This window comes from Meleagris gallopavo, chromosome 13, assembly GCF_905368555.1.
Source record: "Meleagris gallopavo chromosome 13, MGAL_WU_HG_1.1, whole genome shotgun sequence".
Classification (NCBI taxonomy): domain Eukaryota; kingdom Metazoa; phylum Chordata; class Aves; order Galliformes; family Phasianidae; genus Meleagris; species Meleagris gallopavo.
The window spans coordinates 11,615,758-11,637,081 of NC_139416.1; the positions used below are offsets into that span (position 1 = coordinate 11,615,758).

The 21,324-nt window shown below is 38.1% G+C and overlaps 1 protein-coding gene and 1 long non-coding RNA gene across 8 annotated transcripts in view; one reads left to right on the forward strand and one right to left on the reverse strand.

The window, feature by feature from the left end:
* Window positions 1-6,650, forward strand: part of CDH11 (cadherin 11) — a 231,687-nt gene extending 225,037 nt beyond the window's left edge. For all 7 annotated transcript variants that reach the window (XM_085234816.1, XM_085234814.1, XM_085234815.1 and 4 more), the window contains 2 exons: window positions 2,502-2,753; window positions 3,753-6,650. In XM_085234816.1, coding sequence (XP_085090942.1) covers window positions 2,502-2,753; window positions 3,753-4,249 — 749 coding nt within the window. In that variant the 3' untranslated portion in view covers window positions 4,250-6,650. The remainder of the gene's footprint in view (window positions 1-2,501; window positions 2,754-3,752) is intronic.
* The window catches only part of LOC146543496 (uncharacterized), a 45,899-nt gene that overhangs the window by 4,634 nt on the left and 19,941 nt on the right, over window positions 1-21,324 (reverse strand). The window contains exons 6-9 of the long non-coding RNA XR_014886079.1: window positions 16,446-16,551; window positions 9,076-9,190; window positions 7,020-7,074; window positions 551-637 (exon numbers count right to left, since the gene is read on the reverse strand). This is a non-coding gene — a long non-coding RNA (uncharacterized LOC146543496). The remainder of the gene's footprint in view (window positions 1-550; window positions 638-7,019; window positions 7,075-9,075; window positions 9,191-16,445; window positions 16,552-21,324) is intronic.

The following is a 21,324-nucleotide window of genomic DNA, read 5'->3' on the forward strand; positions in this document are numbered from 1 at the left end:
ACTAAACATACTGATACATGATATTGTCTGTGTGCCCTTTCAGATTGCCTCTGCAGCCCCTAAGCAGTTGTATCTCAGCCTTCTATTAATGATCATATATTTTGCCACAAGAGTTATCTGTCCTATTGCACTTCTTTACATAGCAGAGTAGATCTTTGTTTCCATGTCGATTAAATGAATAAATAAATACACTTTAGTCAATCCTTTGGAGTTATTTGACTCCAATATCAATATATGTTAGTTTAAATATTAGTTGATGCGTTAGTAGATGATAGACCTGATGTTTGTGTTTATATCAAATTGTCATGAACCCAATAATTTAATGTCCAAAAATAAGATGCCTATCACACAAACATATCACTAAGGTTCTTAAAAAATGGTGCCACAAAACCTAGATGGACTAATGTTTAGAAGGGTAAAATGACTGTGAAGAGACAAAAGAGCACCTCCAAAAAACAAAAGTGATAAATAATCAGATCTTTATCAGCTTTTCTATCCTCAGCAAATAAGACCAACAAGTAAAGGAGAAGTTAGCAAATTTTTTTCCTACCTGCACACTACTGTGGGACTTCAGTGTCTCAAAGTCTACAGTTCTGTGGTGCAGACGTAACCAGTCTGGGCATCGATTGTGCTGGGCCTGGCAGGAGAGGCAAAGAGAGGAGGACATTAACTTACTCATTCTACATATATCAAACAGACTGTACATAGGACAGTCCTGAAGAAACTCATCCTTTTTTTGCTGTGACCTTCAGAGTTTTCTAGTAGGAGAGTTCCAGTAAGCAGGGCCTCAGTACAGGCATTCTTCTCATCCCATAAATTGCTCTGTGTCCACCAAATCTGGGGACTATTTCAGACCTTCTCCTGCTTCAAGGCTACTGTCTGCAAAGGTGGTTAATACAAGGCAAGGATACTTAACTTTTAGTATAATTTATTCACAGATTTTCAAGGAAAAAACAGTGATTAGATAATTAGAAAGAGGTTTTATGGTTTGCATTATTAAATTCTTGAATTTATGCTGACTCTTCAACAGGAAAATGATTAATCTTCTGCAGTACCTCAAGGCAGCAATAAAATAGAGGAGAATAGCCCTCCATTAGTAGATAAAAGAACCTTTCTTTTCTCTCTTTTCTTTTTGTTAGATAGTGGAAAATCCATTCTGAAAACAGAAAAGGTTGTGCGAAGTAAATCTTTGTCATAAACTAGTTTTTGAAGGTCTGAAAGCCACAGATATGGTTGTTTCATTTTACTTACTTATTTCAGGATGTTTACAAATGTATAAACTTTGATTCAGTCTGAGAGCTGAAAAACAAGAAGTACAAATAAAGAAATGCTGTTCATGTTTCCTTGCCTTTGTCTGCTCGGGCTGGGAGCAGGAAGCACTGGCTGTCTGATTGCAGTGTTTCATTTCACACACTTCCCTTTCAAATACTCTTGCTCCAGGGAGAATGAAGGACTATCCAAAGCGACCTCTGTGCTGAGAGAGCAGCTTGGTTTCCATGCTCTGGACCAGGAGGCCCAAGGCATGAAACTGTTCAGAAAGAACAAATGGAAATAGTGTTAGAGTGAGAGCTACCTTAACTCTTGTGTTATGGGCACATAAGTAATCATGTGCCCCAAAAGACTCTGTATATGTGATCAAGTTGTCTGACTTCTGGCTTTGGGGAGTTTGGGTAAAAAACTAGTTCTGCCAAAATGTGGCTTACTTCACTGTGTCCTATTGAAACAGATGAACAGATCTGCTAATACACAGTATGTGTTGACTTTTCTATCTTGATGGGAGACTTCGTTTCTTCCATTCCTGTAGGTCTGGTACCAAGAACAATAACTCAGGGATTTGTTTTCTTCCCTTCCACCAGGGGTTTTAATCCCGGAAAAAGCCTAGAACTTGCACAAAGAGCAATGCCAAGGCCCAGTCATTCTAGTAGTTGATGAAGTATTGTGAATTTTCCTGAAAGTTAGCAAAGTGCTAAAGATACTCCTCTCATCATCTGTAATAATCATTTGTAGATTAGGCTTTCAAAAACATATGCACTTTTTAGTATAGTTACCATATCAGATTGCCTTAGCTGGTATATCTAATATTTAGCTGTTTATACGATGTCTGTTTTATAATAATCATAAACATCATGAGTTGCAAAATCATTGCTTTGTTTACTGTGACCATATTGCCTTATGGTGTTTAAGTAATTTGTGAACTCGCATATGCAGGCTGCTAAGATTCTTTGAAAAGAGAACAATATATATGCAAATCAGTATTAACAAAGAGAGCTAGATGTTGTGTTCCTAATCACCCTAAAATAATTAAAATGTATTGTAGTACTGTGTGAATGAAACGAGGACTGCAATGTTTTGGGTCATTATGAAGGTGTCCTGGTTGTTTTTACATGCTAGATCATCGGAAAATTCAGTGCCATTGCAGTAATATATACTTTTTCCATATTTACTAAGGGGATGGATGACTTTGAGGACAAAAGTGATGACTATCTCTCTTCTTTAAACAGATAACACTGCAAGTGTTCTTGTTAGACGTGAAGGATTTAGTCGTCAAAAGCAAGACTTGTACCTTCTTCCTATTGTAATAAGTGATGGAGGACTCCCCCCTATGAGCAGCACCAACACCCTGACCATCAGAGTTTGTGGCTGTGACAGCAATGGCTCCTTGCTCTCCTGTAATGCTGAAGCCTACATCCTCAATGCGGGATTAAGCACTGGAGCTTTAATTGCCATTCTTGCTTGCATTGTGATTTTGCTCGGTAAAGTACTTATTTACTTATTCTTCTACAATTATTTGTATTTAAAAGTTAAGCTTGCCTTTCATTCCAAGGTGTATAAAAAAATCTTAATCTCTTAGCATGTATTCTTATAGGCAGTACTAATTTGGCAGACTGAAATGCAATATATGATGACTGCAATAGTAAACACGAGTGCATATGTCTGGGTGTGCTCAAAGAATGTCCTTTTGTGGCCCAGTATCAGTTAATCAGGAGTGCTGTTTAAAGGAGGTCACGACATACAGTTTTAAGTTTTGTGATCTTCCCTGGATGACAGGTTCCTTATTGAGGTCAGCCAGGATTAATGGCTCCTGCCAGCTATTTCCCTCCAACTTCTCTTGTGTGGAAGACAAATGAAGGGCTGGGAAGATTTGCTTTTAAGAAAGTGCTATAAAGCATTTCCTGATGATTTGAAAATATTTATATAAAATGTTTTAATTTGCTCGTATTATTCAACCGTCATTATTATCTTACATATTTAAGGTATTTTAAAGAATTCTGCGGTGAGAAGGAACACACGAGTAAAGATGTGTATTGAGCTGTTGCTTCAGAACAATTCCATTTTCATGGAAATGCCCAGAACATGGAATTGAAGTTTAGCTTTGGGCATACAGGAGAGAGAAGAGCATCATCCTTTTTTGCTGCAAGCAGACGTGATCAGACCGCTCTCAGGCAGTGCTGCAGCAGTCACACAGCACTAGGGGCCCACAAATCCTTTTCATGAATTAAAGTTATGCAGTAATAAACAATTAGTATGAGCAATGGCATTCAGCCCAAAGAGAAACCTTCAAATAATTATGTTCAACTCTGTGTACAAACATCATAGCTTTTACTTAGCTGGGTATGCTAAAAATGCAGATGCTAGCAAAACTACATGCTGAACTGGAGCATAAAAACTAAGATTTCAATGAATGCAATAATCTAGTTATAAAGCAGTTTCTGTTTGAGAGTGAAGTCTAACTTCTTTTTTATTCCCTACAGTCATTGTAGTGTTGTTTGTAACACTGAAGAGGCAGAAGAAAGAACCTCTGATTGTTTTTGAAGAAGAAGATGTCCGTGAGAACATTATTACTTACGATGATGAAGGAGGAGGAGAGGAGGATACTGAAGCTTTTGACATAGCTACTTTGCAGAACCCTGATGGCATCAATGGATTTATTCCTCGTAAAGACATAAAACCTGAGTATCAGTATATGCCAAGACCGGGGCTTCGACCAGCTCCCAATAGCGTTGATGTTGATGATTTCATCAACACAAGAATACAAGAGGCTGATAACGATCCAACTGCTCCTCCCTATGACTCTATTCAGATCTATGGCTATGAAGGAAGAGGCTCAGTGGCTGGTTCACTTAGCTCATTAGAGTCAGCGACAACAGATTCTGATTTGGACTACGACTATCTACAAAACTGGGGACCTCGATTTAAGAAACTTGCAGACTTGTATGGCTCCAAAGACACTTTCGATGATGATTCTTAACAATAAAGTTTAATATTTGGCCTTAAGAACTGTGTCCAATGTTCTGAAGAATCCAGAAGAAATGTAAGCAGGTATTTTTTTAAAAATCAAGAAAAGTCTCATTTAAACATTTGACAGAAGGGATTCCTTTGATAAAAAAGGACATAAAAGTGGTAAATACTGTGAAGTACCTTTTCCTACAAAAGGCAAATGCAGAAGTTGGCTGCCAACTTCACTAGAGGAAAAAACCCACTTAAGAAACACAGAATATTTAAATGAAGGAAGATGCTAAAAGTGAACCTACAAAGAAGGGAAATCTTTTATGTATTATGAACATCTAAATCTTTTATGTCAAAGAAGCTTCCACAAATTAGAAAAGTTAACAGTTCTGAGCTGTAATTTCGCCTTAAACTATGGACACTCTATATGGTAGTGCATTTTTAAACTTGAAATATATAATATTCAGCCAGCTTAAACCCATATGATGTATGTACAGTACAATGTACAATTATTATGTCTCTTGAGCATCAAACTTGTTACAGCTGATTCTTGTAAATCTTTTTGCTTATACTTTCATCTTGAACTAATACGTGCCAGATATAAAAACTCTGTCTTGTTGCAGTGGGAGGCGCCCTATTTCTATGTCATTTTTAATGTATCTATTTGTACAATTTTAAAATTCTTATTTTAGTATACATACAAATATCAGTATTCTGACATGTAAGAAATGTTACAGCATCACACTTATATTTTATGAACATTGTACTGTTGCTTTAATATGTGCTTCAATATAAGAAGCAGACTTTGAAATAAACTGATTCTTTTTTTAATTCTTGTTCTGGTTATTAAGCATATAAGAACAAAACATAGTGTTTCTAATGTCCCATTTATAGTTCTGACTAATTTACTACAGTTGTGACCTTTTAATAGCCTTATTTATTATGTGTTTGTAATTGGTTTGTTGCCTTGTTAAGTGATTATTTAAAAATCAAGTACATTTTAAAAATGTTTCTTAGATTAAAAAAAAAAAAATGTAACGTCTGGTGAACATTTTGTACCCTCTATCTACAGCTTGTGGCTGCTCCCAGAACACAGTAATAATCTTCCTATAATACTACTGTGTTTTCTGGATTAAATTAAGTGTAATACCTTTAAATATGTCCCATATAATATGCATTTATCTTACGTCTTAGGAATTCCAGAGGTTTCAGAACTGACTTTAGAAGTGGACGGGAGTACTCTGTGCTTACAGCTTACTCCAGGCTGTGATTTCCCTGTCTGTGCTAAACTGTGGGTTTTAGAAACTGAAATCTGACCCCATTTAGCTATAAGTTCCCTAAAGACTGTTCTACCTGACAATTACCTTACGTGAATATTAATTAAGATTCTGGCACTTACTTTTATTTTATTTTTCATTTATTGCAGTAGAATAGAATCATCCACTGATAGGAAGGTGTTTTAATTTGTGATGACAGAAATACGGAGTGCTTTCAGAGTCGTTCTTTGTAATGTATGTTTTTAATCGAAAAATGATCTATAACTTTTTTTATATTAGTTCAGAATGAGCGAGGGATCGGAATGTGTTCCGTGCATCCACATTTTCAGCATCTGTGTACAGCTGTAGTTCTTCTAAATTTAATATAGTTTGCTGTTTAGGGTCAGAGATCAGCAGCTGCAATATGGGAAGTGGCAATAAATAGAAGCGATATCCATTTTTCTACTGTTCGTTTTACAGACCCTGTCCTTCATTTGCAGTCAGGTACCCAACTGCTTGATCTGAGAGGAAATCTGATCTGTTGGTGTATTGCTTTTCTGAAGACCCCCATGTATGTAGGTTAGATTAAAATTTAGCTCATTAAAATTATGAATGACGTTTCAGCTCTATAATCACAACATATTCACTTGTCCCATTATATCCCTATGTTTTAAGGCAGAGTTTGCTAAATCAGCAGATTTGCTCTATAATGTTTATTGTTATATTTCACTTTATTATAGCTGTATGCATTCTATATAATTCTATAGTTTATTATTAACTTGGTTCAAATTTCTTTGGCTGATGATTTTTCTCTGTTTATAATCCAAAGAATATTTTGCTAGATTTGCACATTTCTCCATTTTAAATTTAAATAAATATTAAAAAATGAAATGAGTATCAATTTACAAATTAACAAATGGAAATAAAGTTAAAAAAAAAAAAAAAGTCATTTGTAGGACTCCATCCTCATTGATGCTATCTATCTGGTTTTGTTTCACTATTGAGCAAGGTTTAGAATTAATAACTGCATTTTCTACATTTTTATGTTTGATTTTTTAAGAAGGACATTGTCAACTACATTTTTTAAGTTTCAAATGCTTTGAGTTTTAGTCTCTATTGTTTGTAGCACTCTCGTAGATGCTTGGAAATAAATTTTCTTTCCCTGCTGGTTTTGTCCTTTTTCATTTGATTATTTTTCCCTTTCCCAGTGAATATGCAATTATGATTGTGCTTTATTGAGTTAGTCTTGCTAATCTCAGCCAACACTACCTCTGAAATGCTGGGAATTATACTCATTAGGTATCATCTGCAGCACCCCAATGAACGGTGTGTTTTGGCACAGATACAGAACATCTATTTGTGTTAAACTTCACAGCAGTGGTCATTGGAGTCTCATGCTCATAATGTGAGTGTAAAAATCTGCCCAGCACAGCAGTACTGGGTTAGCCCCAACACAAATTGGAGAAGAATGTGAGCTGGGCCTGTAGTTTGTGCCAGCGCTTCCAAACACCTGAGGAACCTGGGAAGGGATTTTACCTGCAGGAGTTGCTTTGGGGCAGTCTTCCTCACTCCCTGATTGAGCTTCACATTCCTGGAAGGCAACAGAAAGATTCATTATAACTTCACTGGGTTTGAAGGCAAACCATAATTAATAGGAGGATCGTCACAGCTCTGAAGCAGGTAAGTTAAAGGGTCCTAGCAAGTGCAGGTGATGCTTCAGCCTCTTGTACGTTCTGCTTGCAGCATCATTTAGAGATGGAAGAGTAGGGGAAACAAGAAAATTCTTCCAGTGAATGGAGTATGTGTATGCGCTCTTGCTGGAAAAAAAAAAAAAAACAAAACTCATCTCCTTGTCTAGCTGCTTGTCACCTGGAAAGTTGTTGTGTCCCCTTTCTCTCATATATCCACACTGTAAACATACACATTTTTTCTCATCACTAGCAAACAGCAATTAGGTATGCTGGTTCAGTGCTGGTTGCTAAGGGAACTCTCAAAACCTAAACTGATAGGGGAGGGAAAGGTTTGTTTGGGGTTTTTAAGTTGTCTCTGTCATGTTGTTGCCAATATGTCAAGCAGGTTTTGATACCATGTCAAAGGGTACAAGCTTGTAAGCTTGACACCAACATTTACATTGTGCATGATCATGCCTCAGAAACTGATATGACCACAGATGAGAAAAGATTTTAAATAATTTGCATGTTTTCTTGGCTCCACACTGTTGATTGACAAAATAAAATGCTCAGTTTTACTACGTTGTTGCTGATAAGCCTTCCGAAACAGTGAAGAATGGAACTTTAAATCTGTCTCACAAAGAGACAACCTTAGCTTCCTGGGACCCAAAAGCCAGGAATTCTTTCATGCTTTACCTATCCCAGCAGAATTCTCTGTTTTGTTTTGTTTTCATTGAAAACTGCAGTAAATAAAAATCTTTTTAAGTTTCCATATTGATGAGGAGGTGGTACAGAGGTACTGTACTCAGAGATGAACAGTTGGCACCAGAATTACATTCTGCATTAAAACAACAACAACAACAATAATAAATTGTGTAAGGCAATCAATGAGCTCAATAATATTAGTTAGTTAGCTGCTAGTCTCTTGAGTTTTTCTACTGTTATCTGTACTATTATAACATCTGATGGACTTACTTCTTTATGCCTTAATCCAACACAGAGAATAGCCTCGCTTTTGGATCTGCTCTGAGTGATGTTTTCAGCTTGTTCAGGTGGCCTACTAGTCATTAATCTCAGGATTTGATAGGGAAACTATTTCAAGCCCATCCCTGGTTCATCTTGTCTCACCATTTACACCCCAGTCAGAAGAATAACAATTTTAACCAACTTGGACCTTCTCTCAAGTGAAATTCATAGTCATCTGAAAAATGTGCCTCTCATAGTTCTGCACAAAATCCTGGGCCTTGCCTGTATTTTTTCACTTCCTCCCTTAGAAACTTCAAACCTGCTTCTGAAGTTAGCTCTTTACTCCTCGTCTCTCTTCTCTTATCATAGGGAGTACAAAAGCTGTGACTTCATACTCAAAGAGCAGCTTGTTATTTGCACAGTGGATTTTGCCAGTGTCCAAAATCCATCTCCAGTGCATATGTGGTGGGTTATATGTGTCAGGGGCTCTGTAATAGTTTCAGCAGCATTTATAAAGCATTTCATGTTTCCCCTTGGAAAGAAAGAGAACGCATACAACCTCTTTCCAGGTCAGAAATATGCCCTTCCAGACTTTCCGTTCAAGCTAATTCACACTGTATAAATAATTATATATTAACTGGGAAAGGGAATTGAACCTGATTCTGAAATTACCACTGATGCTCTTATGATTTGTCCAACTGCTAAACTCAAAAAGAAATTATATATTCTATATATAAATTCATACACTTAATATATAAAATACAGAATAAAGACAGATATAGATATTTAGCTTCCATTTAGTTCACTTTCAGTAACTTGTAATTGCATCAGGAACAGCAACATCACACCTAATACCTGCCAAATTGTTGGGCAAAGAACTCCACGCCTCTGTGGGAAATATGCTTTGGTAAGGCAACATCATCGCTGGTAGTAACGAGGTATAAAACATCTCCTACCTGTCCTGGTTTCCACTGAAACAGCATTAATAGCACACCTATGCCTTGGTCGCTGCTGGGTGATGGAAGCACAACGATCCTGGTGGGTCCTTAGCAGTTTGGGATATTCTATGATCTGTGATTATATGGTGAAAAAGGCTTTAGACTTTTTATGACTGCTTTAGATGGAAGTTAATGATCTTCCTTTCATTCTTTACCTCTCTTATTTTCTCTCCTATATTAACAAGTGAAAAACATGCCTATTTTAACTGACCAAATCCACATAGGTTGGAAAAGAAGACAAAAGCAGCAGCAACTAAAGAAACCCTTCACTTGAAGAAAGGTCTGGACAGCACTAACTTATTCCATGAATCCATGACTACTTTGGCCAATTTGGCAAACTTTTTCCAGCTCTGGCAGTAATAGATCTTGTGGACGTATTTACCATTCATCTCACAGAGCTGCTTTTAAACACAGAGAGCTTCTGTAGTATTATTTGAGATATATATACAAATTGTAAGGGGGGTGGTGGTGGTGGTGATTTTAGAGTCATGACATATTCATTTCCTCTACTACAAAACTTGATTTCCGTGTTCGCATGCTGTGCTGAGTGCCCTATCAATGGGTGGTATTGAAGAATTTTTCATGGAGTAATAAACTCCCTGGTGCTTGATAAGATGGCTTTAGGAAGCCCCATTGTTCCCCCACCACTGCAGAAAGTCCCTTCCAGGAGGCTGCTCACCCTGCCACAGCCCAAGTTGTATTTTCTTTCTTATTAGCGTACTGAAGAAAGTCATCATTAATCAAATGCAAGCACATTTAGCAAAGTTCAATGTGTATGAAAAATTTATGTCAACCTTTAGGCTCTATGACAGCCCCAAGGCTTCACTTAATAAGTTCTATAATGACTTACTGTTAATGGCTGATTCACATTATCTCTTTGAGGTCTATGGGGCCTTTCAGTAACATTTTCTATTATTGATTATGGAGCTGTTGCACATCATCCAGACATAGAAGCAAAAATGTTGTTTATATTTTTTGCTTTCTAAAATGGAAATGTGGACGCATTAAACTATAAAAACTCATACAACATAATTTTATCTCTTTCGTGTTATGTGGCTCTAGTGTAGTGCAAAAGTAAATGAAAGAGTGTAGCTATTTCTGGAGGAGTGGCTGAAAATTACTAGAAGTTTGACATGTCTTATCCACTGATATAGAAGAAAACTACTCTTCAAAAACCACCATCATCCAACTGTCAGTCACCCTTCCGAACAGTCACAGAAGAGGTCAAAGACAGAATGGCTGACTGCCTCAAGTTCTGCAGAATTGCTTACTAGTGAATCACACTTAAACTCCAACATTTAATTTCTTTCAGAATTTTACATGGAAAAAAAAATCATTTCAATGGGAAAGATTTCAGACAACTATGTACCACCTATTTCTGTGGCTTTACACAATGATCCAGCAAACTCTTTTTACTAAACACAATTTCTCAAGATTACTCAGTGCTTATAATTGTGTTATTATTTTTTTAAAGCCTAAATCCTATATATGCTTACTGTTTAGTACAATGTTTACTACTGTGAATAAATGGTAGCAGTCATAATAGTAAGTATAATGAGGTAACACTACTGTAATCTAAGTGCTCCCACACTACTGGAAGCTAATATCTCGCACTGTGTTGGAACATCGTTAAAAGAAAGAAAACAAGCACTTTATGTGCTTACACATACTGCTACTGCACTATAGACCCTGCTCTGAAGTGCCCCGTGTCACGTAAAATTCCTTTCATGGAGAAAAATTCCTCCAATAACACCTAAGCATCTCAGTATTAACAGATAAAATAGCATATTTTTTCATCACGGCCACCTAAAGAGAACTGATTGCATGCTTCATTCATGTAAGCAACAATACACAACTGTAGTAAGGAGGAAAAAATAGAAGAGGAAAATAAATAAAGCCATAGGATTTACTTTTTGAAAAAGCAGGAAGAAAGCAGAAGGAATTCATTGCATTGAGAGACACTATAAATTGCCAGCCAGGTCAGCACCTACTATCAAGCCACTAAAACATGTAGGTCAAAATGGAAGGTGGATGTCTTTCTTGCTCCCATCCCTTCCTCCCCTCACACTTAGAAATTTAAGCTCGCTCCAAGTGCTGAGACACAGGGTCAGAAGCCATCTTACTGGCATTTTTTTTGTGTGATTGCATTAGGTAGTACAACTATCTAGTGGGTAGATCCAGTAAATACATGGTATGGTTTTGCATTACCTACTCAGGTTTGTGATACTGGACCAGCTGCTCTGTGGTGGAAGTGGCTGAGCACAGTCAGAAATCCGCTGGCTGCTTTGCAAGTGAGATCAGAGTGTAAACAAGCTACTTATCACCAAACTCTTTAAAGAATTAAAAGCTGTGCATAACCCTGAATATTCCAAGGAGACTATTGCTGGGAAACTGCTCTCAGCCATAGCGGGTAATCAGAAACTTTGCAAGCAATCTTTGCTATTAGCACCATTTCAAAATAAAGAGGGCAAAATGTCTGCATGGTAATAATAGAGACTTCAGTTTTAATGAGACTTGGGAAAAAGAAAGGCTAGATTTTCTGAAAGTTTATTTGCCCTTGGTGGGTTATGAGGTAATGCAGAAGTCCCTGCTTTTTTTTTTTTTTTTTTTTTTTTTGGCATGGAGGTCAAGAAGGAGTTGGACTAATAAAAGAACATTAGACTCCCAGTGCACTTATGTAGTTCCGAACCTAAACTAACCCTCTCAGCACAGCAATTCATAGCAGAAATGTTCCTTTCCCATCACACATACAGAGGTGAGCCAAATTTCAGCAACAGTCAGCTGTTCTGTTTATTTGGCATTGAGGAGGTTACTGTAATAATCTGTCTCCTAGAGCCCAGACATTGTCCTTTCTTGTAACCTCCTCAAAAGCCTCAGGCGTTATCATTCTTTGCTATCAGTTTGCGTTGGCTGCAGAAGTCCAAGTGCAAAGTTTATGAGCTATTCCTGGGTATTACTAACTGCAACAGTCACAGATAGACGAGCAATTCAGGGCTTCCCACCTGGCACTGGGGGTACAGCATCATGCAGGGCAGATGCTTCAGGCAGCACCATCTGGCCATGGTATGGCTGTACCGGCAGCACAGCTGGATCTCCTGTGTCAGTGATATGCTGGGACCAACTGCACACAAACCTCCAACCCAAAGCCACTTTCTGGGAAGCTGAGAAGTATTTCTAGGATGGCAGACTGCATGTAAAGCACAGGCAGCAAAAGAAGTACTCGAACAAGGCAGCAGGGGAAGAAAAGGAGTCTCACCCTAAACCATCCTCTTCTCCCTGCATTTTACTATCTGTCTTATAAGCTCTTTTAGGGAGGAAAGGACTTTTCGGGGGAAAAAAAAAGCAAACTGTGGCAGCTTGGTATACGGTAATGAAGAGAAACTGCAAGACAAGCAATCTGAGCACCTATTAAGGTATCAAAGGGACTTTGTTCTCAATGCTTTCCTCAGTCTCTGTTCTCCAGCTACTACTTAACCACAATGGAGACCCAACACGACACCAAGACACAGATATGGGAGACAAGGCAGTGGGGAACAGGTTTGCTGTGCATCATCAATGCCAGAAAAGAAATGATATGTATTGGGGTCCAGCAGCTGTGAACACCTCCATTCAGGATGACCAACAGAGCAACATTTTGAAGGCTCTAGACCACCGCTGATCTCAAATATAACCTTGCAGCTCTTAAAAACCCTTTCTCACATCACCCCACTGATCTTTAAAAAATAGTGACAGAAAATGTTCACAGGCTCTTGGCTGGGCTCCTTTCCTTTTGTATTGTGGTCAGGTCTGCCCATTGGTTCAGTCTGTCTGTGTTGTCACAACTGTGGGGGGCCAGGGCAAAGCATTTATATAAAGCGTGATAAATCCTTTAGTGCTAAGATCATGAAAGCTTCCTCATTCACAGCTGAACAGTAGTGAAGTGGGGTGTCCACCAGGTAAAAAGATTGTTGGACTTAATGGACCAAATTCAGAGTTAACTATCTGCCAGAGAATTTTCGTTTCTCTCACTGTCTTTATCAGGAAGTTCAGAATTAGCCACTGTCTATCATTTTGAATCCTGACATCATTTAAACTCAGACAACTTCACTGCCTGAATCACTTTATTGGATGTGAATTTCTGACGGATGAGCTCCCCACCTCTTTGTACAGTTCTGCTTATATTATCCCTACTCCCTTTCTGTTGCTCACTGGGGAAAGGTCACATACACAATTTGGTCTCTGGTTTTGGTTGTTTGTGTTTGTTTTTTTTTTGAAATATGCTATTGTATTTATTGATGTTTTCTAGATTACATTTAAAGTGCATTCTGCTTGCCACCCTGTGTACTCCATTAATTACTTTGTCACCTGCAAACTCAGAACTCAGTATATTACTCTTCATTAAGAAAATTTATGATACAGGTTAAATTTGTTTTAATTAAGGATCACTGTTGTCATTGAGGAGCATAATGTCACTCTCACCAGTTTAATGAATAAATAGGCTAAATACTAAATCAGTGCTCACTTCTGCAGGAGCTACGAAAGTAGAGATTGCCTGAAGAATGAGAGCAAAGATTGCACAGTTTAGAGGTCAAAAGACCAAAAGAAGGCTGGAGGAACCACTTGTTACACTAGGGGAGAAGGTGGCCATATACAAATTTGATGCAGAATAGTTTTACCCTGCCGAAGAAAAAAACCTCACAGAAGGTTGTAAGGTGCTGCCAGTGCATATTATTCAACTTTCATTATCTCTTCTAAGAACAAGCCAGAGAATTCAATTTGGATTCTTACTGCAACTGTAAACTGCAGCCCATCTGCCTTCCATCCCAAACAATGGATGGGCCAACATTTATGCCAAAAAATTTGTCCTAGGATTTGAAGATTTAAATAGCAGTTACCTAAAAAATCTGGTGCAGCTCTCCTCTCTCAGAAATGCATTTTAGAAGAGCATTTTGTGTTCAGACTTCTTACGACTGTGTTTGAACACTGCTTGAAATGATTCAGGAGTTTTGCTTGACAAACGGTTGCTGTGATCCAAGGCCCATATGGCTTGTTTTGGAGTGTGTAAAGGTCACTGCTTCTGTTAATACAACTAGTACAAATACTTCCCTGCCATCTGACGATATTCCTCCTTATTCAGATTGGCAGCCATTTCCCCCCCACAATCTGGAATTTCCTTTCAACGTGGGTTGTTGAAGTGGAGATGATAACAGTTTTAAAATCAAAGGTTGAATGCTTCTGTTGAGTTATACTTGGAACCAACCATGTTCCGTGCAGTGAGAACATCCCATATGGAAAGGACATATGTGTTGGATACAATAATACATAAATAGTGGATGTAATTTTACATAACCCTTATATTCTTATAACTGTCACATATACTTCTGTAATGAGACAGGTGAAATAGATGACTTTGATACTGATATTTAAGTCCATATGTTGAAAGCTTACACAATGAACAGGCGGTTTTAAAGACAGATTTAGCTGCTCAACTCTTCAAATACTTGCACTAACAAGACACCTTTGGCAATCTCATTAAAATGTCCTAACAAAATAACACCATAGACAGCACCGTAATTCCATACTATGAGAGCCACTCCCAAGACACACACATTCATAAATTGCCAAAAAACTATTTAGCCTGCTTTTTTTCTTGGATTTCTTTTCTTTGAAGTTAACTTTTTGAAGAAGTAGAGTCGATGAAAAGTTTCGGTTAAAAAAATTCAGAGCCGAGATTAAAGAATACTGACAGCAGTTTGGATAGGAAGTTTCAGCACGGCTATGATATGGAGCAGGGATGTGAAAACTTGCAACATGGATAACCATGCCGTCACTGATTTACACATTGCTCTCTCTAAGAAAACCCATCCAAATGTAGAAAACATGTAAGCTTTGGAGGGGAAAAAAAAAAATATCTCAGTTTGCAGTTGCTCAGAGAAGACCTGTTAGTACTTGGCAGCTAAATTCCCGAAAGAGTCTAGGCAACAAATGTGCCTATCCATGCTGTGCCCTACCCAGGCTCTGCATCAGCCCCCACCGGCAAGGTGAGCACAGAGCTGCTGCCATGAGATAAGACAGGATGAGAATGGGCTCAGTATTATTCAACACAATGACATTTATATTTATTTTAGAGGAGTTTAAACAAGTTTTCCTGACTTGGGAAATCACAGGCATTTTATGAACATGCATTGCTCAATTTCAGAAGCCAGAATATAGGAATGAAGTTACTTTGTGAGACCTTCTTCTTTTGCTTTCTTTTTGGGGAGGAGATCTGGGAAATACGTTATTCTCGTAACAAATGCTCCCTGGAGATTAGCCATCTCCCAGCTGAAGCACCTCACAGTTTGTGGCCATGCAGTTATTACAGTCACAGTAAGTACTGGAATTGTAGCTGCCTTTTTCAGCAGCACTTCCATGGCCAACAAGCCGTATAAAAGTAACCCGCATGCTTATTATATGCTTTTCATATCTCTGATTAAAAATTAGCTGAGTGTTTTAACTGAGCTGTGTGCCAATAATATATAAAAGAAGCATTTTAGAGACTTCAAAGTCATGTTGGTGCCTAGCGCGGGCTTCAAAAGAACACTAAATCTGCATTGCCCTTTTTTTTTTTTCAAAGCATTTCCCAAGTTCCCCCTTGTAAGATCTGTGCTCCATCAACCTATCTGAAAGTTTCTCTCTTCTTGTGGAACTAAGCAATTTTTTGTTTGCTTGTTTGTTCGTTTCCTATCTAAATAATTGAAAATGCTGTGAGTCAAACTGGGTGGAAAAAAATCCTACAGTGAATTTCAATGGCCAGAGCCAGGCTATTAAAGAATAGATTAACACTGCAGAAGGGGAATATTTTAACCAGCATGACAACTGCAAAGTGAAATCTAGCTTGCTGCACTCTGCTGAGGAGCAAGAATGCGCCCTCTTGCTCAAATCAACAAATTTACAGCTTAACAGCCCTGCAAAACAAAATCTTCTGACCTCATGTGCACTTGCAAGCCAAGGTACCCAGCGGAGATTTAATTTCTGATTTTCCTAGACCTTATTATTAATTATTGTCGATACGATGAGGCCTTTGCATTAGATTATGGAGGGTTTTCATACCCACTCAAAATGAAAGGACAAATTTTCATACGTTTCCTGTGGAAACCATTGAGAGAGTTCTACACTTGTATATCTTTGGTGCTCATCCAACCTTCTAAACCATTTAACTAGTAGATTCTGAATTATTTAATTAATAACTTAATATTTCATTAATTTCTAGATATTTTAATGAGTTAAAATGATAAAGCAATAAGAAAATGAACTAAATAAAAACATTTTCTGGCACCTAAACAAATTGAATGCAATGCTCTACTCACTGTGATAGCAGCCATTTTTATCAAGTCTTGCGATCATTGCAGGGAGGTGCCTTCACGTACCGATGCACAAATATTCCATATTCCTTTGGTCAGTCCATAGCTGGTTCTGCAAAAGACCCCATCTGTTATCTTTTACATCTTTCCGCTCAAAGATATCCAGAGATCCTGTGAAACTTGTTCCATTGTGCATTTCCAAATAAAAATGTTTCAACTTTTTTTTAATGCACGTATCATTGACTCACACTGACACATGTGCACATAACGTTAGATTTCCAACAGATTACTGTATGTTTTGGCAGCCTTCAGTTATATGCCATTAAACTACTTGTTTTTATAAGACTGACTAATTGTGGTGATATCCTTTAAACATTGCTCCTATAGCAACTGCTGAATTTGGAGGTACTTCAGGCAACCAGAAATTAAAACAGCAACACAAAAAGTCTTAGTTCTTAGATTATTTAAAGAAAAAGCAAATACCCCAAAAAGTTGCTTTATCATGACTTTATCATAAGAGAGTCATTTGACTGTTTTTCCAGTCTATCACTAGACTGACAAACTTTATGGTATCCCTTGTTTTTTCTTTCTTTTTTTTCCCCTTCTTTCTCCTTGTTTCTTTCTCTTTTCTTTATCTCTTCCTCTCTTCCTCTCTCTATCTCTTATCTTTTTAATTGGTATTCCTTATGGGTGCAGAGGAATGGAAATCTGATTCTAAAGGCGAAAAAGAAGGCGGCTCAAGATTTATTATTTTTAAAACTCAATGTTTTCACAACTCATTCCTTCAGAAGGCCTGACTCCTCCTCATCTCCCGGGGACGGCAGTTTGGGAAGCAGATTTTGATACAATAAAAAAACAAGTATCATCATGTTATTATTATTTGAATATATCATTACATAAATCCCACGTGTCTAAAACATAAAGCAGAAGCCCTGAACACTATTTCCTGATTTTTCCACATCATTTTTCTTAGGAGTGGGACTATTCCCCTATCTTGGTCAAACTCTAATTAATGAAGCACAGAACAGTGCAATTCCTATTTTTAATAACGTTTGGTGTGTACTGATGCCCTTTTCTGTCAAAGTATTACTGTATGTTTTGGCTCAAAGATATCAGCAATTCTATATCTTCTACCAATTCTACAAAGGTTTTATGAGGCTTAATGAACGGAGAGTGCTTTGAAAAGCTGTAGATAAAAGGCAATTTTGAAGTCAGTCATTAGTAGTAAATACCCTCATCAAAATTTCTCTTGCTAATCCTTTATCCTCTAGCTGGGCAGACTGTGCTGACAGCACAAAACCAGCACTCCTCCAAGGTTACTCTAATGTTAACTAATGGATGGCAACTGTAAGAGTCACCATATTTATAACTTTGCTGGCATGAATGTTGCTCTCTCACCAACTTTGATCAGTTTAAAGTGTGCCACCTTAACACTACAGATCAATGGCAAAAAAATTCATCGTCTTTCTAATAGTCTCACCATTAAAACTAATATTGTGTAACTGGAAATCAACTGCTTCAACTAATGGGAATATATGGCTTCATTTTGTAGGCACAACCTTTACATTTGAGAGCTCTGTAACATATGGGTTCCCACTGGTGCTATAATTACACCATGCCTAAAAGTCATCATTAGTTTAAAATGTGGAGACACTTTTTTTTTTTTTTTAAATAATGAACAATCTTGTGTTGGTTAAGAGCATGTGAGTCTTTTCTTTTAGCACCAGTTTCAATAGAACTCATTCATTTAGTTCACAGTTTCTCCAGGGGCTGCCACATACCTCTTGGCGTCAGTATGGGATTTCCAGGCTGACAGCCATACCTGTGAATTGAAGTTACAATGGTCCTCTTTACATGCTCTAAGACAATGCTGTTGCTGTTTTGTATTGGGTCAAGGGTAATGACATCTCCAGCACAGTAATTAAAACTCAGCTTACTAGCAGTTCTCCCTCAAAGAGGGAAACAGAGACAAGAATCATAGAATCTTCTGACTTGGAAGGGACCTTGAAAAATCATCTAGTTCAACTCTCCTGCAATGAACAGGAACATCTACAGCTTGAATAGGTTGCTCACAGCCCCGTCCAGAATATTTAACATAGGTCCCTACATGGCTTTGAAAATATGTGAGTGAGACTGAGTCACCTGGGGTGAGTCAATGTCAGAGAGGTTAAGAGATGAAAACCTGTGTCCAGCACCCAAACGTAGTTCATTGACTGCACACTGTCACAGTATGGACAACATTTTAAGAAGTTCTTGTCTTAGGATCTCATATATAATAACATCACCAAGACATCTGGCTGCATTTGATCACTGCTCAAATTGCCTCAAAATTAAGTGGCTGGCAGTTCCTTTTGGGATTGAAAAAAAAAGTCAGATTTACCAGAACAATATTTTTTTTATAGTTTTTTGAGGGATGCAGGAATGGATTAGAAGCCTAACATGGAAACTCAGCATTTACTTTGATCTGAAGGAAACACTTTGTTTTGGATTTCAGTATTTTGAGGAGGTTTTTGAGGGGTTTGGAGGGAAAGTTTACATAAACTTGAGAGAAACTTCCCAGTGAAAACTAATGCAAATGGAAAACAGAAATGTGTTTAGAAGCTGTCAACACTAAATGTTTTGATTCTTATAAAGTTTTGTGTTAGCTTTTCTTGGGCATGAATATTTCAATGAAAGCAATGTGTGATTTGAAAATGGATATCAATGCCAAGAGTGCTTTTTTAACCAAGTGCTGCTTTTGGTTGTGTGTTCGTTGTGAATCTTGAAGATACTCCAACCATGCCATTTTGCTATCTCAGACAGCTACTGTAACTCTAAGAATAAAACCCACACAGGGTCAGGTTAGCAGAAAAAAGATAGCAGAGAGGCAATGATATTTTTAGTGGTGTGCAGCAATAGAGCAAGGGGCAATAAGCAGAAACACGTGGAAGTTCCGTACAAATACAAGAAAAATTTCTTTTCTGTGAGGATGAGAGAGGACTGGAATAGGCTGCCCAGAGAGGCTAAGGAGTCTCCTTCTCTGAGGATATTCAAACCTGCCTGAATGCTTTCCTGTGTAACCTAATTTATGAAACTGCTCCAGCAAAGGTTGAACACTATCTCCAGAGGTCCTTTCCAGTCCTTACAATTCTCTGATATTGTCCAAATGAGAGAAAAGCAGTTGTGCATATCTATTTGCCCTCACCTTACCAGTGAATACTATGAAAGACTCAGAGTAGTAAATGCATTTGAACTTGAGGTCAGCAGAGCCTAAAAACCATTTTTTTGAGCTACATGTTACGTTAGACAGTGGGCAACATCGGTCAGCCCCCAGTGAGTGACTGTCAGTCTTTCAGAGACATCGTCACTATCTCCCCCATGAAGCACTCATGCTTTGTGGCAGTGATTGAAGGAGGCTGTGTCCCTACAGGATGCCAAGGGCAGGCAGGAGGACACCATGCTGCATGGAAGGCTGAGAGTTGGGCAGAGACCCAGAATGGGATCCCACAGGACCATGTCTGAGCTAATTGTGCAAGAAGCTATAGGAAGGGAAGTGTTCATGACTCATTACTGCTCTGTGAAATATTTACATGCACAGTCTGTGTATTCCGGTTAACTCAGTCTGCAAGAAGTCCCCCCAGCTATTTGAGCCACATGAATACTTCTATTTTCCAGAGATTCATTTTCAATTAGCAAAGCTGCAGTTTGCTTTGATACTCAGATCTCTAACTATGTCTGAGTTTCCCCCAGAACCCTCCTTGCCAGCTCAGGAGCTCCCAAGCCCACACTCCCCTGCTGCCAGCACACTGACCCCATTCCCCACACACTGCAGCCTCCCATGTGCGTTCCTTCAGCCAGAGCTGAGTGCTCTCACACCAGCACAGCGGAAATATCCACTGCTACCAGACTTCACCTGGTGTATCCAAGTGAAATCCCTGAGGACAGTCATTAGGCAAAGTTAATTATGGCAATCAGCCTACCCAGTCTGACCTAATTATAAATAATTAGCTTATCCCTTTATTTCCAAACTGCTCTCCCTGGTGAGACTGAGCTTTTAAGGTTTTTAAACCAGCAAAACTCCCTGCACAGACTTCTATTTGTAGCAACCTTGACATTAAAGGCATGCTTGTAAGAAAGGGATGTTCAACAACTTGTAGATCTGTAACTCAAAACTTAAGGAGTTATAAGCATTTTACAAGCTATTTCACTGGTGTAGGGCATATAGTGCTTTGTTTGTTGTTTTTGTGTGTTTGGCTTTGTGTTTTTGATTTTTAATTTTTTGTTTTTAATGGACAGCAAAATTCCAGTGGATGCTCATTTGTTTAAAAAAAAAAAAAAGCCTTAAATATGGGTTGAGCCCATACACATCTAGGCAATGCTATCATTGTCCTTTTCAGAGCACAAGTTTCTGTTGTCATGTACTGGTGGACCTTCACCCCTCACATTTGCCACTGGAAAGGGAGCAGTGATGCTCACTCAGTGCTGTCAGCTTGCAATCTCTTTCAAATAATTCCCATTCCAAAGAATTGTGCTCCTGGCTCATTTGTGCTAATGCAAACTACTCCCAAAAGTGTCAAAATTTACTACTTTGAAAACTAAGTCAAAGCTCATTAAAGCCAAATTATTTTTTCCCCTCCAATGACTCCCAGGTTCTTTGGATCAAACTCTGTTTACAGAATTCTCCCAAGACTGCTTTATGCCCTTTTTTGCAAGCGACATTTGCAAAGTTTAAAGCCACCTTTATTTCTATGCACGGCATTTACCAACAGTTAGATCTGTAAATAACAAAGCTTTCTGCTTGGTCAGAAATACAATCTGTGTGATGACATTTTAGTCACGAAGAATATTCCAATGACTTCAAGTGGTAACTGATTACAGGAGGACTTGCTATGTATTTACTTACTTC